The sequence below is a fragment of the Rhipicephalus microplus genome, chromosome 7 (genome assembly GCF_043290135.1).
Source record: "Rhipicephalus microplus isolate Deutch F79 chromosome 7, USDA_Rmic, whole genome shotgun sequence".
NCBI classification, from domain to species: domain Eukaryota; kingdom Metazoa; phylum Arthropoda; class Arachnida; order Ixodida; family Ixodidae; genus Rhipicephalus; species Rhipicephalus microplus.
In genome coordinates, this window is record NC_134706.1 from 48,769,611 (window position 1) to 48,791,157 (window position 21,547).

At 45.1% G+C, this 21,547-nt stretch overlaps 1 protein-coding gene across 2 annotated transcripts in view; it reads left to right on the forward strand.

Annotated features, from left to right (window-relative positions):
- Nucleotides 1–20,584, forward strand: part of dimm (basic helix-loop-helix family member dimmed) — a 505,350-nt gene extending 484,766 nt beyond the window's left edge. For both annotated transcript variants that reach the window (XM_075869121.1, XM_075869123.1), the window contains one exon: nt 336–20,584. In XM_075869121.1, the coding sequence (XP_075725236.1) occupies nt 336–578 (243 nt within the window). In that variant the 3' untranslated portion in view covers nt 579–20,584. The remainder of the gene's footprint in view (nt 1–335) is intronic.
- The last annotated feature ends 963 nt before the right edge of the window (nt 20,585–21,547 follow it).

Here is a 21,547-nt window from a genome sequence, read left to right on the forward strand (position 1 = left end):
CGACAATTGTGGTGCGTGGTGATGCGTTAGGCCATCACGTGGGGGAACAACGAGGGACGAATACATAAACGACGAACTAATGTGGTAGTTCGTGTGTTTGTGTGTGTTTAATTTTTTGTTGATTGTCTGCTCAACTTTTTATTTGGGTAGAATTAGCTCGCCCGATTAAAAGGCCTCAGCTGTGTATGATCATCATTACCACTGCTGCCAACCGGTATCTGTAATCCGAAAGACGTCTATGGACAAACTAAAGCTCTCTACCATTACCACACTTGTAAGTCTGTAGGACTAACATGCCTGTACCTTCATAACGCCGCCTCTCCGTTTTCCCACAGGCATTGCGGGAGGTCATACCTCACGTGGCCATGGAGCGCAAGCTGTCTAAAATCGAGACGCTGACGCTGGCCAAGAACTACATTATGGCACTCACTAACGTCATCTGCGACATTCGGGGTGACCCAAAGCCGTACCAGTTCTGCCCGGCCGAGTTACCGCTGCACGACGACGAGGAAGACGACATCGACGAAGACGACCTCAAGGAGGACGACCTCTCTGTGAGCGATGGTGGCGCCCCCTGAGCGCCCTCTCCGCACCGCCGCCATGCCGCGGCAGCCAACCACCACCAGTCATCGCAAACCAAGCCGCCATCACCGCCTCAAAGCCAAAAGTAAAGCCAAGACAAGCCACCACGAGACACGCTTTTCGAATGAGGGTGCCACGTGACGTCAAGTGGGTTGGACTATGGCGCGAAGGCGGCCATTTCAGAAAGCGTCACTTCTGGATATTTTTATTGTAGTAGGCAAATCTCGCTATGCATCGTTCACCGCTGCTGTGCCGCCCTCTGTCGGGGATGTGCTTAAAACGTGGTGCGTCATATTGTTTGGGTAGCAACCCGTCTGGTTTCCTTGGCGGCAAAACTCTGGAAACACCCCCGGTCCGTTGTCTATTGGTGTGCTTTTGTCTTTTCTGCATATCCGTGAGCTTTGCAGACGACAAGTTCGCGTGTTTGAGCACACTAATGGAAATACGTGTGCAAACGTTGGAAAAGTCGCGATTGCGAAACTGCGATCGCGGAATCGCAGGCTCAATCGCCATGCGCCGCGGTGATGTCAATGACGTTCCCGCCGGCTCGCGATGAGTTATATTAAGAGAAGCGTCACTAAGACTCGGGACTTTTGGAGATGTATCTGTCTATACCCTCGTTATCAAATGACATTCCAGTTTTCTTTCTTCGCCATGGGCGTGAAAAAAGATGGCCGGGAAAGCTTCATGACTAAGGGGTGTCCCGGATGAAGTGTCTTGAATTTTGCGTTACTACAGTCAACGCCGTTGACATTGATTGATATATGGGGTTTAACGTCGCAGACCGTTGACAAAGCCGTTGATAAAAGATCTTTGAGACTAGTGTCTAGGGGCTCACCAGTGCATTTCTTCCCTACGCAGCAGCGGTGTTTCATAACGTGGTCTCAAATGCAACACTCAACATTCATTTGAGCTCTGTACTTTATAGCTTCACTATATTTATTATTGTGTGAGATTTTTTTCACTGCGGGAAACATGGTGAACGAAGCTAACGCATCGACCATATCTAGATTTTTTTAAATGTTTATCAGCGGCGTTTGTCGAGCAGAATGAGCATCTACGTACGAATGCCGAAACCTGTTCACCTTGCATGCTGAGCTCAAAACGTCCTGAAATGTCTCGCTTCTTTCCTTCTTGATAAGATAGTGATCATGGAATCGCACCTTTATCATGGTTACCGATAAGAGTGTCAGTGCGCGTAAATCGACCAAGCTTTTGTTCTTGTAAATTTAATGCTTTCTTTGGTTGTCTTTATCGGGAGAGATAGCAGCTATTACGTAATCGTCGAAGCATCAGGCCGTTCCAGTTGCTTTTGTCGGAGAATGTATCCAGTGTGACGTAAGCTTGGGTGCGGGTTAACGACTCGATCGAATCTATCCGAACAAGCAGCAGGAGTCGAGATAGTGTTCTTGCTTGTACATATAACAGCTGACTTCTCACAATTACACAGCTATATATCCTATATTGCACTTTCTTGTCAGTTATCGTATCCAACACGAGATCTTTATCTGTTGCGCAGGATTGAGAGTCACGTATGCTTGTCTCGGAGGCTCAACATTTCATGGTGCCAACTTATATGTGCGTTTTTTTGTTTCTTTTCTTTTTGAAGAGCATGCGTCAAGACAACAAATGATCGCTCCCTTTATCGTTTCATTTCTTCCAGTTTAATAGCTCTACTGATATTTTTATATTATTGTGAACCTGCCTGAACAATCAGCTTAAAGAAGCGTCCTCACAATTTCAAGAGCATGGGTCCAAAAGTAGCTGTAGTCGATGTAATCGCGCCACTGAACAGGTGTGCAAAGAAGCACTCACGCGATCTAGCCTCACTTAAGGTTTGTCGCTGTACTGGAAGCCTCCTACAGCTTGCGTCATCATAGAGCTTCCTACAAACGTCGCTAGGGGAGGATTTTGGCGCTCGTGTCTCTTGGGTGACTGCTGTCCTGGCAGCTTCAACCGGTGCGTGCGCTGTAGGCTTTGTGACTTTGAAACTCATGTTCTCGAACAAAGCATAGAGGAAACTTTTCGTAGAAACTGTGTGGGAGGTCGCAGTGTCTTACCGCTTTGCACGTTTAAGAAATCGTGGTTGTTCGCAATTTTCCCTCTTGTACAATTATCTTTCCTTGATCTGCCGCTCGCCACTGTCGCGAAGTGTTTCATTGAATTTCATGAGAAACTGTGCTGAAAGCAACAGAAGTACGACAGAGTGTTAAAAATATTCATGTTAACTTGTTGCAGATGCTTGAACCACGGTGCGCGATCCTCAAATGGATTTCAACTAAATTTCCATTGACAATGACAGAAACTCACTGATGTGTTTCTTTGATCACAGCGCGTGACCTTTGATCAGTTTCAACAGAAGTCTATTGACACCCATGCAAACTTCATATCCGTAGCATTATTATCGAATACCATCTGCATGGCTGGTTGGTTTCTCATGACAAGGCCTTAAGCCCGCTATCAACGGTCCACATAAAGGCACGTTGTTGACACGTGAAACGACACAAGCGCCGGAAATCCCTCTGGCGTTGTTTTTTTTTTGTTTTTAGTTTCCTTTCTTTGTACGAAACTCTAACGACTGCTTTAGGTGGACATCGACCCGGCACGGACGAGCGCTCATTGCTCGAAAGCATCATCGTCGTCGCTACTTCGATTTCGAGTCGATGCGTTCGATCGCGCTGTCGATGCGCCACGGTCGTGTCTAAGACGACTCTGCCAACTACCACAAGAGAATTCTCGCGTTTAATATTATTTTCTTTTTTTTTTCTCGCCGCGTCGCGTCGTCTACTCATTCCTTTGGACCGCGCACACAAGACCCGAAAAAGAAAAGATATTATTTTTATACTCGATAGAAGTCAAGAGAGGAAAAAAAAAATGCTGTACAGTTAGTTTCTTTGTTTAGTCGTCGTGTACAGTAGTATTTCTCACATCAAAGAGGGCAGGAAGCGATGCTCGCAGTGCCCCCTACGCTTGACTTCTTCAAGCAAGTGTCGCGCACCAATTTCTCTCCTCCGATTTCGTTACTCGTTTGTTTGTTTTGAAATATCACTTTGCGTTCCGTCACTGGGAGAGACTTTCAAAACCAAAAATTGGTTTTGCATGTGATGCCATATCACTTTGAAAAACATATGTTTTTCTTATTTTCTTGCCTCGCGCGGTTTTTTTTTTAACTGCCTTCACGCCTCCTTCTTCTAAGAGTGTTGTACATCGTTGGCAGGGGTGTTTCCAGAGGCCGACAGAAAAACAACTGGAAAGTGCGCGGTGCGGGTGTCTTTATTTTCAGTGACGACGAAATATTCCCTTCTTTTAACCCCCCCCCCCTTTTTTTGTTACATTATGGGAGAAATCCTGGGTCCAGTGGTTTAAAAAGGTGGGTTGCTTTGTTTATCTGGTGTTTGAAATTCTCCTTGTTGCATCGTTTCATACCCTACGTTACATGATTCTGTAAGCGGCCTTGTTAAATATTGATCATCATGGATGACATCATCTTCATTGTCGTGGTCGGCAGTCATGTTACTTGAATGCTCTTTTTGTAGTTAGAAATAATGTGAAGAACGTCTGATAGTATGTTGAATGTTTCTAGAATGGGAAGATGTTCTCTGTGCCAGTAATTTTTTTAGAAATTGCCGCGTTATTATTTTTTTCTTTTTCGAAGGAGCGCAGTGACATGGAGTGACTTTAGTTTATTTAAGCAAGATTGTTCACGAGTGAGTAACCTAATCTGCGTAATTGACACCGACAGATGGCCAACTGCGAAGGAGCCATCGTCTTTATATCTTAACAACGCGTTTTTATGTTAGTAAGGACCTGGTTTATGAGATAACGATAATTATATATCCCCAGCTCGTCATAAGAATGTAATGATTACGAAGCTGCGCCCGATACCTCACTATAGGTTTCAATATGGCGGCCGCTTTCCGAAGCTGTCGAGTGCCACAGCAATTTACTTTCCGGCAATCGTGTCTGGTGTCGCCTTCGAAATAATGCGCCACTAAGCGAGTCGCATTGTCTTTTGCTTGTTCGACTTAGCGCCCCTATGTTAGGCTAAAATGAATGACCTTTTTCACTGGACCTAGGCAAACAGCAAAGTTTTGTGCTGACGTCACCATTCTCTGACATCCGCACTGCGCACTTTGTGGCCACGCCCGTCGCTTGTTCTCTGCGCAAGAGTGCTCCGCTATCTCTGTCTCTTCCTTTCCCATTGCCGTCGCCGAAACGTCACCGTAGCGGCTGAACTGCTGGCGTCATCACTCTCTGTCGGCGACCCGACATCTCTGCGAGCCAATCAAACGGGCTGACTGACAATCGGCCCCACATAGGGGGCGCTGCGCACGCTCCCACGTGAGTGGTCTTCTGAAGTGACGTCAGCGAGGGACTATGTGTAGCTAGTTCCTGTGGTCTCGCAAGCATTCTTCTTGCTCTTTTTTTTTTGTTCTTTCTGGTTTCTTGTCGTCGTACTTTTTTTTTTGCAAACGTGCGTTAAGCCTGGTGTGCTCGTGTAATTGTCTCAGGTTCGCGTCGTGCAGTGTTAAATGTTCGTGTTGTGTATTAGTGTACTATTACGACTATTACTGTGTGAAAGCTGTGACTATGCAAGTTTAGCTTTGCTGCTCCCCGCCCCCTCCTTAGCTGCCCTATACAGCCCTCCCCGCTCCCGAAATCTCGATTTCCTCACACCCTTTCTTCCTCTTCCGCCTGCCTCCTCTCTCAGTACCCCGAACCAGTCGTCCATACTCTTGCTTATGCAGTCGTCAAAAAAAGCCGAAGCGTGTACTGTACTTATAATCGTCGCGATGTTGTGTACAAGTCTTGAATCGCAAGAAACCGTCGTCGTTCGCACTATCGACAAATGTCCATCCAAATGGCAGCGTCTAGATCCCGCGCATAGTAGAGGTGATTAAAAACTCGTCAAAAGTCTTCTGCACGAGGTCATCTCTTCGGGAACAGTACGAGACATTCCATGTAACGTGCTATGTGTCATTCCAAGATTACGGGTCGAAGAATGTGTACAGGTGGGACGTTAGCTTGGATGATATTGACTATAGTTCACTATAGCTTGGATCGATTACCATCTATAGTTTCGGATTCATAGCGTTTATCCCGAGCACAGCGGCGCTGACGTGTGACTCGGCACAGGTCTTCTGCACGAGTACCTCGTCAGGAATGCAGTGTACTTACTGCACAGCACATTCCAAGGACATGTTACGTCATTTCGAGATGCTGGGTTAAGGGAAGCGTACAGGCGAGATTGTCGGTTGGAATAACCACCGCCTATAGTTTCGGATTGACCGTGTTGTCCTCCGAAAGTGAGTACGGGTGCATCCGCCCTTCTCTGTCTCTACCCATCCACGGTGAATCAACATATCGCGAAGCTGTCGGTTGTGGCTTGTAGCTTCATCTGCGTCTTACGAGCGTTCGTGAAATTCGTGGAGAAAAACTTGTCGTACCACGCGGCACGCCGTGCCTTCGTGATTCCCTGAATGCGAGCTGCACTGGAGGGCTCAGATAAATCTTCAGGTTAGAGATGGTGTCCTTCTGGTCCTTCACTCGAACTTGTTCACTCTTAACGTGTTGGGTGGCGATCTCAAGCGTGGTGTTACGAATGCGATAACAAACTTCGTGATAAGGATGGTTCAAAGCAGTTTGTCAGTGCTTCGTATCTGTACACATGGAGATATGCATCGATAGAGTGGGTCAATCACTGTTATAGGCGGAGTGTTCTTCCATGAAAAAAAAAAAACAATTTCCTTCGTACGTCAATGCACATTCCGTACTTGTTTTGCACAGGAGCAGTGCAAAAGCCGCAATTTTTGTCACCCTGTGACGTCGTTCTCAGTGCGACCATGGTGCCAGATTCCCGACTTGTTACTGTCTTATGATCTGAAATCGGAAAGATAGAAAGGAAAATGAATGGGCATAAACAGTACCCTGTAAAATAGCTGCAGACGGGATAGCCAATAGTCCGTTGGCGGCAAATGAGAGCCTTAGCCTAACTCTTAAATATTATCACGGGTCACAGCCATGGGAGAGGGGGGGACTCTGTCTCTCATGATGCAGCTCAGAGAAAACGCAAGCTCTCCAGCCCCCCTCCCCCTCCCCGTACTCTCCGCCAACGATCACTGGGGTTGGTTGAGGCTGTCTTAGCTGCCCCAGGCAGGGAAAAGAAAGACGATAATTGCGTGAAAATGTCGATGAAAGCTTGCTACGTGATTGTACGTAACTGTTTCGAAAACCAGGTCTTTCAGGACTTCCCCGTTTCCCTTTCGAGATTCAATGTCCGTTTAGCTCGAAAGATGCGTGTCTGACACGTGGTCCTTATAATTCACTTTTCCCCACTCCCGCTGTTCAACGCGATCCTTTCGGACCTACAGTGACGTCAGCTTGATTCTCACATGCAGCCTGGGTACAAGACAAAAATAGTAGCTGCTAAAACCATCGTACGCTGTGTCCATCCCCAACGGGTTGTAGCTCTGGCACATGCGCAGTGATTGCGATGATCTCGTCGTGCCACCGCATTGCACACAATCTGCTTCGTGTCCCTATTGTTCTTTTGCAGTTCGCACATCACTGTCGGTTCTGTACAAAACTTCCTGCTTGTTTTTTTTTTGTTTTCTTTTCACGATTCCCTCATTTCGTTCCTTCAAACTCCGCCGTTCTTCACCCGGGTATCTACAACGCGAAGCAGACACAATCTTTCTCCGTAGTGTACCATATCGTTGAACAGTGTCACCCAGCGCGACCTCGCTCAAAGCCGGAGCCAGACTCCGCTAAGAATATGCGAATCAAAACTATTCATCGGTATCCTATGGACTATCAGTACACCCTGTAGTCCCGATGCTCTGTGAATGCAGTTATTCATTCTGTCAATCATCAATAACGTCCCGTATATTCTTACACAGTAATTTGCCATCGGAGTCAAGTTCTGCTCGTTGTTTTGTTTCGCGTTTCACCTTCCCGCAACAGTATTGCCCTCTGGTGAGAGTTCAGTGAATGTGGGCGGGCACGTGACTTTCACTGCTGGCTTCAGGAGTCATTAAGGGTATCAGCTTAGAGAGCGAACACAGGCGCTGATATTTTCGTTGATGCTTGTGGCTCGAAACATTAAATCTATTGCTGCTCAAGCAGGTGCGCCTCACTTTTTCAAGAAGAATGTTCTCTTGACATCTATGATCGCAACAAAGACTTAGAAGAGCTCTGTATTCGAAGATAAGCCGGAGGCAGATACCTTTCTGGTTATCACCGACTCTCGAGAGCTGATCGCATGGACGTTATGGCTATGTTTGGGGACACAGCGATCATTAAAGGATGGGCATGGCCAGAAAACAGCCGCTGATTAATAAATAATTAATTAATTGATGTGTAATTAATTAATATCTAATTAATTAACAAATAATTAATTAATTAATTGAAAATCACAGCAACGTCCTCGCACCCAGCTTTTTCGTGGCAGTTATTTTCTAAGCAATGTGTGAGACACATCCGGGAAATCTAAAGACTGTCGCTACAACCACCTCTCGAATAGTTAGATCCCTTGGATTCTGCGATGTAACAGTAGCTAAGTGGCACTCAGAAACGTGGCTTCGAATCACAGATCAACAACTCGCTGGAAGGGCTGTAAAAGCTTTGTCACATTTGTTGTTAAACTCTTGGCAGCTTCAGTAGGTGAGAATAGCTGAACGACGTTTCTCATATCCCGCATCGACCACTCTCCAGCAGGACCATCAAAATATCCGTCACATTTGTTTCTGCGTTTTCGGCAACTTCAGTGGGGGAGACTAGCACAACGTCGTTCACAGTGCTAGTGGAGTAGAAAGATAACAAGGCGAGAGCATGTCTTTGATGATTGTTCACGGGTAAACGTTGACCACAATCAATACTTGATCTTACTCGCTCATCAATGGTCGTCAATACTTTCAAACGTATTCGTCGTCTTCCTCTGCAATGTATGGCTGCTTAAAGGACAAGTGAATGATGGATGATATGCTGGCATGGAGCGATAATGCGAGCGTCGCAGTAGAATCGTTTAACGTGACGTAGGCCTTGCAATGCCAAACGATCCTGTGTCGGTAATCGCAAAGTCGAGTGCCCTTATGAACGAAGAAAAAGCTCATACACCTGCTTCGTCAAAACTACTTCCAACGCTTCACTCAGTCAACCGAGATGTAACATAGCAATGTCACCTTTAATCTATAAAAAGAAGTTACGCAAGCCTACTATGTCGGCCGTTATCTAGAAATCTTTATCGTAGGAAATGTGCATTTTCAAAATGCTATTTCTTTGTACCTGTATTCAACACAACATCGATTATTCATAAGTCCCCCCTAAAGCTTTTTTAGACAATTTTATAACTACTTTGCTAAACTAGAAGGTGGTTTAGGTGGAATAACTGTCGCGGAAATGCATCGGCAGCACCTCTCCCCTGTTTTGAGAACTATCACGAAGAACTGCGCTAACTATCACCGAGAATTTCGAAGGCGTTCAGATGATGCTTATTTTAATACTGCATTTTATTGCCCTAACGAACTGAAACGATAGTGTCGTCAACTGTTACCGAGTGTTGTTTTTCTAAGGATGTTCATGGTAATTTCATCATTTCTTTGTTTCATGGTCCTTGAGCTCCAACACCCCTTGTTCACTCTTACTAGTGACTGTTACTACACTTTAAATATTTACCACTTTCAGGCCATTGTTACCTGCGTCGCATTCAACATTTCCGTAAGGTAATAAATGAGCGGACGTCCCACTGTTACCTAAAATCTGCTGTCGATTACCCCGAGACTCCCCGGATGACTATTGTTCAGCGGCGCACAGACGCCGAAGCAGTAGCACACATTCAAAACAAGCGTCAGACCCTTAAAAATCCTCCTGCAGAAGCGATATCGTGGGGAAAAAAAGGCTTGAATTACAGGACAAGGCATCATAAATCAACGAAGCCAATTTCTGTGCCGGCTGGCGTGTACGAATAGAAGTTGACCCAATATACACGCGTTCGTGCAAACCGATATCAGCATCAACTGTTTCATGTTTGTGTAACTTAGTATTGCAAGTAAGGTATGCACAATGAGTGTTACGCCAGTGCTCAAGACAAAAGTACGTCGGTATGATGAAACATTTTCGCGAGAGCTACTTCTTGTTGCTCACAGACGCACTCTGTACGCAAAGGGACAAAAATGTGTTAAAGAGTCACGTCACGTTTTATCTTTTTTTTTCTTAACTGTTATCTAAGGTGACGTGGTCTTGTGCTGCACAATCAGAGGCAATTTATGTACTGTGGGTGTACAGTTTTCCCTTTGTTAGGTTTGTGGTTTGGAAAATGTCGTGGTAAGCGCTCGTCAGACGAGGCGTCAGAGCATGACGTGTGCATCTATCCATTTATCGAGTACAACGGTGCGTAGATTTTCTATAGTGTCAATCACACGCGGCGAGATGGCTTGCCTCGACACATCAGATAGCTGACTTCCCCGTGTTCGGAGAAACGCCCGAGGCAACTCGCAAACGAGGCTTACCAAAGGACCAACATTTACACGAATGAAAATAAAGACCTATTGTCTTAGCTTTTATTGTAATTTTTATTGGTTTCTTTATTAGATATTAGAGTTACCTCCGCGGTAGAAACGTAGAAAATTGTGGGAACGTGATCGTCGAAAGGGATGCCTCCGATTCTCCAGATAAAGCTAATCGCTAAATGGCCAATCACCACCTCCTCCATAAAGGGGCGTCTGTCAATCACTTCTGACAGCCTTGAAGTGTGTCCTTCAACGTTCGTTGTACACGGTATTCAAAAGCGCGTGCAAGGAGCTTTATTAAGAGAGGGGAGAGGGGGAGGTTTCATGGCAGTGCATCCCCGTGCCTCCTATTGGAAGAGTCCGAAAGACAAACTTCTCGATGAATGCTGCTTGCTTGCTGTTCTCGGAATGCATCATCAGAGGTTCCCGGTGGTCCTTACTCTCTAAAAGTAAACCCTCCACATTAGGCAATAACGTTTTTCTTTTTCAGCCTGTCCGGTAATCCGGTTGCTCAGAGGCGTGGCGTAATACCGGATAGCGTGTGCGATAGCCGCCGTCACGTCAAGTGGCGCCACCTGTCAATGATAGCAAACTAGAGACACGTAATGTATGTCCTCCGAGATTCCGGAAGCGCCCATTGCTAATCGCTAAGCCTACAGCGTCGATTATTTACGTATGGCTCTCGAAAACAATGCCGTATCGAAGCGAATAGTTGCTGTTGAAGCTTAACGACGGGGATCTGAAGCTAATGAAAGGATCAGATCGAAACTAAGGTGTTACAAAGCGCCAGTTGATACGTTCGAGATGCACGGCGACCACTTTCAGCGATGCATGCTTTTCGACCATGCATGCTTTGAGGGCGTGCGCATGCTCGAAACATACCCGGCTTTGGTATATACGCAAAGAAGTTTACGCATAACGGAATGCCGGACAGTCTGAAACTCTCTATAGGTATGCCTGAGTACAGACACGGGGTTGACTTGGCGCCCTCGTTAGATGATTACGGGATGGGGGAACCTGGCAACCTAATCCTCCTCTCCCCTCTTTTTTGTGCATGTCTGTGCCGGTATTCTTGACGGGTAAGCCAATGAACGTAGACACATTTCAGCCCAGAACCTGGTGACCATACCCGCTTCAGTGCTTCGCCCAGTGACTATCCCTTACCGATATATCATGATCGTACGCCCCATGTCGATATGTTCGCGCACTACTTCCAGGAAATCTCTGTGTCTTCGTCGACTTGGTTGGTGCAACTGTTAGCCGGTGTCATTCGGTGTTCCTATCCGTTAAGTGCCCGGTATATCTGTCCTGTTGTTGAAAGTATACGATGTATCCTTGGCAATCAGCATATCACGACAAACGAACGATGCGGGAAGAAAGAAAAAAAAACTGTACATTCCGCTTTCGTGTGAACTATACTCGCCGTATTTACCCGATGTGTACAAGAATCCTACACGTGTCGATGTTCTTACGGCGGTCGTAGCCGCAGCGCCATTCGTTGCTCCAACTCGCTCGATGCACTGTAGCCAATTGTGCCAAGTTGACATTAAGCTTCGTGAATGCATGAGTCGTTGTACCAACGTGGTATCGCTTTCAAGTTTCTCGCAACTTAGATAAATCTTTAGTCTGTCTCGCTGACACGATTCTGTTGATCCGGAAGCCTTGAAAGCTGCAGTTTGAATTCAGCAATCTCGTAGTTTTTAACCGGCATTCGTTAAGGGCGTAGGTAGGGTTCTTTATATTAAAAAAATAAATCTGTAGATTTTCTGTGGGAGTGAGCTAATGTTAGCTGCGTTGCGAAATTCTAGCGATTTAACATTGAGATTTGGCACCGTATAATGGCCTTTCGCGTTGAACAATCCGATCGTCATTCTCATTTGCCAAGAAAAAAAATCTAAGAAAGGGAAAGCGTTCAGTACTAGCGACGTTTCGTAGATGGTTACCCAAACGAAGGACCGTGTTTTTTTTAGTTATGCGAATTACTAATGACAAACAATTATGCGTTACCAGGTAGGGAACTTAACTACACATTAAATCAAATATTTGGTTAAGTGCCCCAATAACTAGGAAACTAGACAAAAAAAAGGACTGTCCCGCTGCTAATATCTACCCCATTACGCATGTCATGATTAAGAATACATAAATTATTCAGCATTCCTGTGAGCTAGCGTGTTGTAGTGTGGTTTGGTATACGTGTAAGATATGGCATTTAGAGACATAATCTCGTGCCAATTTGTATCGACGTTGAAACCGTTGTTCCCGGGATCAAAAATTTAAAGTTCAGTAACCGATACCCCCCGAGATTCCCGCCAATCGTCATTGCTGCCTGCTACTCGGGTTTTTTTTTCCAAAAGACGTCGCGCGATACAAACTAAGACGTCATTTCCGCCACGTAGCCTCCTCTGTCTCTTCCTCCTTGACGGTGTCAGTGCGGTGTTTGTATGCTTCCCAATCCGTCGACGGCACTTGACGATACGCCACGACATCCCTCGTACGCGTAATAGCCACTTGCTTGTCTATCCAAGTGACACCGATGCGCCATTCAAGACTCACTGTGTTCTTCCCTGTCAATGCTGCAAGTGGTTCGTGTGCTTCCCGGTGTGTCAATGGTGTGACCTGAAAACGACACCCCGTCTGTCTTGCATGGAGACGAAAATGGACAGTAGCCGCATGTTCCTCTAACCAGCAGGCTCTATGCGTCAGATCGTGCGCATTTTTTTTCGAACCAGGTAACGATAACGCCGCACCGTTTATCGCACATGCGAGTTAATCTAATGCGGAGTAGTCGCTCCCTCGTCTAACCAGGAGCAGGCTCATTGTGTCGGTTAGTGGTCGTTGTGTGTGCTCACTGCTTTTTCCGAAATGGTGCCAGTGCGTGCATATCGATGTGACGCTTACGTCACGCCGTCACTCATAAGCGACCGAAGTCGAATGAGGAGTAGCCGCATGCTCGTCTATCCAGCAGTCTCGGTGCGTCACCTGTTGGTCGTTGTGTCTTCTCTCTACTGACATGTGCAAGTGGTTTGCGTACACGTGCCGGCATGTAGACAACGCGACGCAAACGTCATGCCGTCGTCCGCAAGCGAATTAGGTCAGGGGAGGAATAGCCGCTTCTTGATTATAGACCTGCTTGAAGAAGTGGAGTATTCCCTTCTTTCTGGGTTGTTGCGCGGGAGCGCAGAAGCGGACGTCACAGCGTCGACCATGCATTTCTGCGGGATCAAGTATCTTAACAACCCGGAGAGTACAGTGGCGGCGCCCAGGGGGCCTTCAGTTAAAAGGTCTATACCGGTAGGCTCGTTGCGCCACCTATTCCTAGTTATTCTTCCCCTCCTCCGAATGGTGCATGTGGTGTGCACAAGCGGGACGGTTTGTAGACGACGCGACGAAAACGTTACGCGATCTCTCGTACACGTGTGTGACGTCGAAGGAGGAGTAGCCGCAGGTGGGTCTGTACCGGCAGTCCCATTGCGTCCCCTGGTGGTTATCTGTCCTTTCTCTCCCTCTCTCTCCCTCTCCGAAATTGTATAGGGGTAAGCGTATGTGGGCCGATTTGCAGACGGCGTGACGTTTGTGTTACGTTCTTTAAGTCTAAAAAGGCGTAGCCGCACGCTCGTCTATACCAGCGGGCTCGTTCCGCTACATGATTGTTGTGTAAAGACCTTCGAAGGGATTTTGCTGCTCTGTCTCAGCGCCTCGCTGTCGTCGTTGTCATCGTTACCATGTTCGATGCTGTCAGGCTTTGCGTCGTTTTCCGAGCGTTGGCAAGGGAAACGTGACTCCGAATTATGTATGCCAATGTACCAGCCGAAGTGTGTGATTAACCGGGGCATCGTTCTTTTTTCAGGCGCAGCTTTCGCTTGTCTCAAAGTTAATCAGTGGGATTGTGTTTGTGCGGTTGTATTGAGTTATGAGTAGTGTTTTTGCTGAAACAAACTTCACGAGCTTGTGGATTGCAGTGCGCTCTTTAAGATGTACGTGTAATTCTGTGTGAAAGTGCTTGTGATAGCTCCAAAGCAAGAAATGGCAAATTTGCAGATTTTGTTAGATATTTATGCCCCAATATTGCAGTTCAAATTTTGCGTTAGAAACATATATGTACAGTAACGTTAAGCGCCGGATTGGCCAAGAAGTGGTTTTCTTAATCAAGTGTGAAGAAGTACTACAAGAATGTACAGTTCTACGTGCATGTTAGCCACCGCCGACCAATGCTGGCTATTGTCTCACTATAGTCGGATACAAGCCTAAGAAGTTCGTAAAGGCCCCTCACAGGTGACCGAAGCGCAGCAACCGATCGCCTTCGCGACTTAACGAATAGCTCCGCGCGCGCACTCGGCTATGTTCTCCGAATGTGGGGTCATTGGCCGTCGGACACATGACGTCAGTCCGGAGTGCGCGCTCATTGGTTCAGGCGGGTTGTAATTCGCTTCTGAACAGGAAATTCCACGAACTTCCAAAATTGTATCCGACTGTAGATGTTGCCCTCTTTTATGGGGTAGATCACGTGTTATCTGTATTCAATATTCGGTCCCTGGTCAACAAGCGACAGCTGCGTTCGAAACGAGTCCCCTGCCGTCGATCATGTTTTTTTTTTTTCCGAAGACTGTGAATGTGATTACCCGAAAGTCGGTGTGCTGGTTGTTCATGTACGCAACTCTACGTGTGTGTACGTGTTGACATGCATTTTTTCCCCGTCATCCAGATAACCGCCGCTCACTAAAATCGTGTCGTCTGGAAAGTCATTTACGCGACGAACTGCCTGTCCGTGTTCTAGCTCCACAATGATCCTTGTGTAAAAGTCCAGGACTGGGCAGCGAACTGCGCCATGCACAATTTTATCTATAGCTGAAACAAAAAGAAATGGCTTTATAACGACATTCCTTCTCTCTGCCTTCTATCGATTTGTAGAGAGTGTTGAAATATCAAGAACAGTATTTAGCGTCAGGCTGCAAATGCATCCATGGTGTTTGCTAAATACATGTGTTTCGCCCACATGCCCTCTCTGTAGTGTGTACTTCTCTGTAATCGCTTTACCAGTAATCACATGAACCGTTCTTAATAGTTTGAACCTATATTATCCACAGTTGGGCGCAGTTCATGCTCTGTGTGCCGTTGCGTAAAAGAAAAAGAAACTTGACTGAAACAGTATGACGTAGGTAGCGAACATTAGAGGATAAATTGCCGATCGCGTGACGTCACAATTGTCTAGCGTTGATGCATTTGATAGGTCGCCACTGCCTTTTTTAGTTAACAGTGATTCTTAGGTGACAGCATCATGGTGATTCTTGAGATAGTTACACTTATCGAAAACTGCCCAATATTTAGACATCAGAGATGTGGCAGGCGGGATTCGAGGCTAGGCGAGTTTCGCAAAGTGAGTTTTCCCCCGAAATGACGCATCGGAGCTGTGTTCCTGAAGTTTACGAACTCCTTCCTCGCGGCTTTATCAGTCGGTAACTGATGCGGGTCTGAAGGTTACTCTGCTCTAGAACTCTCTCATTATAGTTTCCTCTCAGTACACTGCTGGAGCGATTATACACGGGACACAGTTTGTACAAGACCCTTCCGTAAGTTAACGCTCAAATGCACAAGCTGCACTGAACTCGTACTACTGCTTCGGTGGTGTGCTATGGACGACAGTACATCAGAGAGTTTTAATCAACCACGGATTCGCAATCGTAGCAAAACCATGTCTTACCGTTAGGTGGGAAAAGTATACAATTGGAATCGATACGTTAATTCCCTTCCATGAATTCTGGTTTTGTTTTTATGGGCAGCCCACTGAAACTCCTTATAATTCGAGCTTATTTTATGGAGAAGTAGGAATTTCTTAATGCGGCAAAGTAGCCGATAATTCACTCACAGTCCCGTCCACTTCCTAAATCCTTGTATGCGTAAAGTTTTCACAGGTGACTGACTAAATCTCATCAAAAGTCTAGTGTCTTTTTTTTATTAAGAACTAGCAGTTCCATTCTGCCGCGACTCATGTTTCATTGGTTCATTGGCCGCATTCATTTATCGCATTGCAGTAACGTAGCGTTTTCATGTACGGTGCACTAAATCTCCCCAAAATGTGAGTTTTTTTTTAACAAGAACTAGAAATTACATCTCGCCGAGAGTCATGTTTTTTTTTTTCATTCGCAGGCCGTGTGCAGTCTTTAATTGTAATATGATGCTTTGATATGTGGTAAAACGAAACTTCCTACCACTCCATCGTACGTTGAAATGTTGCGTATACGGTAAAATGTTGGAGACTTCGATGCAATGTTCGACGGAAGTCTCGGCAGTGCGCTACGCACGTGCCCTCGAAACATGTTATTACGAACTGCGCTCACACCATAACCAGACCCCCAACTTCTTCTATACGAGCCAGTGTTCCCAAGTCGAGGCAGCTCGCCGAGCTGTGCAGATGCTGCGATTGTTTTACGCTTTAGAAAACGCACTCTTTCAGCTGTCACTTTGGAGGTCGCCTACCTGCCGCGTGAACACATGTTCCACGCGCAAGGACTTACAGAATGCGACTACCACTGAGCGGCACGTGCACTGCTAAAGCATTGTAAACGGCGGCGCAGATGTTTCGCTGGTTTTTCTTCTTTCTTGAATTTTCTCTACTTTGCTTTCTTCTTTCTTATTTAGAACCGTTACAAAGGACGATGGCTTGTCCTAGGTGTACTGATATTTCGCTACCCACCGCACTCGTTTAGCACGTAAGGTGTCACATTGCTTTGAAGCTTCGTAGAATTAATTATTCGTTTCTTGGCGTTCCCTCAAGAGCAGTTGTTTTTCTTTTGTTTAGCAGTAAAGTTAATTGCACGATTCCACTCTCTTGATTCACTGTGTGTACTAAGTTTTTTTTTTTCTGCCATCTCTCTCAATATTTTATTTGAAGCAGGGCTTTCGAGGATTTGTGCAAGAAAAAAAATTTACGTGCCGCCAAAAGATTCCTTAATTTGTAGCTTTCATCCTGCAGTATTTTTAGGCGTCCATCAATGCCCCGTGACGATAGTTTTCTTTTTTCTAGTTGTTTTCGCCAAGTATTTGGGGACGTTGATCTCGCTAGCTCCGGCGTTTTACGACGGTTTTCGCGTGGCCATTTTACGTTGCTACAGGAAGACACTTCCTTCGTCTTTTCTGTTACTCGCCGTTTCATACTTCCGGGAGGAGCTGAGTGATGTTCTTTTCCGGTGGCCCGCATTATTAAAGTTCGTGGAGTACACTGACATGAAGGTGTGCTCTCTTGCGAGAGAAAACTTTAAATGCTGTTTTATGGATAAAAATTTTGTCATTAGTGCCTTATTTCGACAAATGGCGCTCACTAGTAAAATAAAAAGTGAAAATAAAGATGTATCGCACTTTAGACCACGACTCCTCTCAGAAAAATCAAACACACTGCTTTAAGCACCCTCTTCCAATCATCTCCCTGTTTCTTTCGTTGTTTCTATCTATCTATCTATCTATCTATCTATCTATCTATCTATCTATCTATCTATCTATCTATCTATCTATCTATCTGTCTGTCTATCTATTTATCTATCTATCTATCTATCTATCTATCTATCCATCTATCTATCCTTCACTACAGCGTTTCAACGCCAATGTTTTGTTTTTGTTGGTTTGTTTCTGGGGAGGAGTGGGCTGGGGGCATTAGATCAGTTTGTTTACGAGCGCTTTTTATAGAAGCACCTCTCACAAAGTTTGGCTGATAAGATCCGAGCCGACTCGAGACTGAAGGTTTTTCCCTAGTACATTTAGCCCGTTTAGTTTGCATTCCCTGCAGTTCCTTTAAAAATACTAATTATACGCTTTCTGGCACTCAGCGCAAACCGTCGTAAAGATGACCAACTCTAAGTTGCAATGCCTCGTTTGTCACATCACATGAATCCATATGCTTCGTTTGTCTTCGGTCAATTTTTTTCCGGATTTTCCTCACTGCAAAGTTTGCCTTCGTTTTGCTTATTCAGTTAGGCGACCGCTCTTCTCTACATCCATATTCAATAAACGCTGTAAACTAGTTTACACCCTTAAAGGTGTACTTTGCTCTGTCTATAACACCCTACGATAAGAGTGTTTTACAAAGCAAAACCAAAACACCCATCTTTTTGGTTGGTCAAGACACCCTTAATATAAGGAATTAGAGACACGACATTTTACGCCCTTAAGGGTGCAAACTGGTTCACAGTGTACCTGCACCGTAAAAGCACCCAATGAAGCGTTGCCCCATCCGCTACGCAGCAATAAATGCGTCGGCTATTTCCCGAGAATATTCGGTAAAACACGAAGAACCACGAAAGACCGTGAACATACTTGACATGACCTTCTCACCAAAAACGTTCTTTTCTTCTGCAAGAATGCATGCTCAATTTCATTGGGCAACAGCAAAACAATGCCTACGTGTAAGCCATAGTCTATCTTTTTACCTGCGTTGTTCTCGGTAGTACATATGCGGCAAATGTGGAGGACTATTGTGAGCTCCCCCGACAGACATTGTAGTTCACGAGTTTTCGTTCGAACACCACAACCTTTAAACGCGAGAAAAAAAAACAAAAGGCAGAAGTGCTGCGCAGGCGCTGTCGTGTAAGAATCATGCGCAAGTCGTGCACTGCCTGTTTGCAGAGTTAATTTGGTTTCGAAGGGGGAAAAGAGCTTATCACCAAAATTTTTGCAGGTTTAATTATGAAACTTGATATGGAAATTCGTCTTTGTTACGTACAACACTAGGAGGTGGGGTAAATAATTTTGATGCTTACGTTTACCGAAGAACAAAAGTAGATTCGACTCGCCCTGGTGCATGTTGATTGCAACCAGAAATATTTCACTTGGTGTTTTCTTTAGAGACATTTATTATTGATGAAATGTATAAAGTTTGTAGACACACCTTGTCTAAAGTGAAGTCTTGGGGACATCTACATAAAAACAACTTGTACAGTATTGACACACATAAAAACAACTTGTACACTTCATTGTCGGAAACTGCCTCTGGGCTTGAAACGAGGAACATGTGTAGAAGACTGTGAACAACAGTAGAACGTAGGAAGCGAACATGTTATTGCAATGATCCGTCACACATTGCACGGTTTTTACGAACACGGAATACTGGGTTCGGAAGAAAGTGTTATCGTTCGTGGAAGGAGGAGGAAAGTTTAAGCGGAAGGACAGGGAGGTTAGCCAGTTCTCAGACCGGCTGGCTACCCTGTGCTGGGAAAAGGGTTGGGGGAATAAAAGATAATAAAAAGAAATGTTGCAAAAAGAGAAAGAGAGAAATTAAAAAAAAAACATTTTTTTATTGTTGGTGAAAAGTTTACGAAACGACTACAAGATGGGTCCCAACTTATCTCGTCTTCATGGGAGTTGTAGCTCGGTAAAACACTGTTATGAAGTTGACTTTCTTGTGTCTACATTACGCATCGGCACACATTGCAAAGCATACCTGCTCCTTCCCTCCTGGAAAAAAAAAACATGGCCGACATTGTCATGACGCATCGCCATGTCCTCCGGCTTGCAAACATCTTGTATACGTTGTAACAGCTGGTTTGTCCTAATACGGTTTGCTGAGGCGTTTCTCTTTACGACATTGAACACACTTTACGGTGCATTCCGTCTGATGGCGCCTCGTTCGCTGCCCAGTCTCTAGACGGTGTTCTTATCTTTATAGATTACTTGAGAAATATCGTCTTGAGCTTTTCGCATAACAGATAACGGCTGCTGTGTTCGTGTTCTAGACTATGGTTTGGCCTTACGCGAGAGATATTTGAGATACGAGCTGTCGCTTTCTGGCTAGGTTAGAACTTTTGTTTTTACGTGCGAGTGGTTTCAACTCTATAGGTTCAGTGTGTGTATGCATGAGGTTTCGTATTGTTGATGATGTTGTTGTTGATGCTGCTGCCGATGCTATTTGTTTGTTTACATTGTGTGTTTGCTTATTTACTTGTTTTTCGTTTGTTTTTATAAAACATATGCATTTTTATTACGCGTTCACTTGAAGAAAGAAAATGAACACATGTCACCACCCTTTCCTCCCCGGCTTCTTCCATGATCCTTCGAAACCCCCGACTTTTCTTTTTTTTTTTTCTTTTAATCCACACTTCACACACAAAAACAGGAGTACATAAAACGAACGAAAAAAAATATTAAAGAAAAACGCGAAAAAAAAACACAAAACACTTGAAGCGACTAGAAACACACAAGACAACATTTGTTGATATGACGCATCTGCAGAGAGTAATATATATATTTTCTATGGGTCTTGTCCCATTTGTTGACATATATTTCTATAGTGGTAAGACGGGCGTTCGTTCCACAGTCGTACCGGTATAGTGTATTATATGTGTATATATATAATATTATATATATACATATGTCTATACATGGATATATATATATACAACTACCTATATACAGAATGCCGCATATGGACATGCAGAAGAAAAAAAAAGACGTGTTGTTCCAGTTTCTTGAAAAATATTTGCTGTTGTCAAATAAAAATGTTTCGAAGCTCACGAAGTCTTGTCTCTGTAGGATTGGAAGTGCTCTCTTAAAAGATAAGTTTACGGGTGCTCCCCAGTAACACTTTCGCGGTACAGGGCGAGGCACCTTTCACACGAAAATCTTACAGAAACGAAACAAGGGGAATGTTTAAGTGGTCGTTTGTTTTTGTTTAGTACTAGAATAATTTGAACAGACGAAAAGGGGTAGGAAAGTATAGAAGATTCCATTTATAGTACTTATGCTGTATGTGAAGGTAGGAAAGTGGATTAAAAAATAACTTTTCACTAGCAGGGCCCAGCCTGCAACCTATGAATAACGCGCCCGATGCTCAACAAACTGAGCTAAAACGGTGTTCATACATTCACTTCACGTGGTTTATGTATATACTGTAAGACGGCGTCCAAGGCCCTCAAGACTCTTCTTTATTGTCTCAAGTATGTGCCCCACAACTTAAACTGGAGTGGTGATGATGAGTATGTACAGATGAAAATATGGGACGCATAAATAATGCTCACACTTACTTTCTCCGCGCACTTGAGCGGCCGGTCCGGCCTAGACTTACCCCCGTATTCACAAACGCTCCACGACTCGACTTTCACCCTTCACTTGACGGAGTTGAGCACTGCGCCGCTGCTCGACTGAAAATGGCGCTGCGCTACTTAAGAATAGCAGCAAAATATCACTGACATGCAGTGACTTGCCCTGCCTAGAGATGACGTCCCCATCGGCTTGCCCAAGTGAAGGTAAAGCGTTGAGTGAAGGGGCGTTCTAGAATACGGGGGTTATGCGGAGAATGTACGGTGAACAAAGGGCTTGAGACGTGAAACGGGAACTATCTCGGAGGCACGGTATCGACGGTCCGAGGAACTCTCGACTGAAGTGACAAGGTATTTGACAGGAGATGTTCGCTCACAAACAACGTAAGGTCCGAGAAAGCGTGACTGAAACTTTTCACACAATCCGGGTGTACGAAC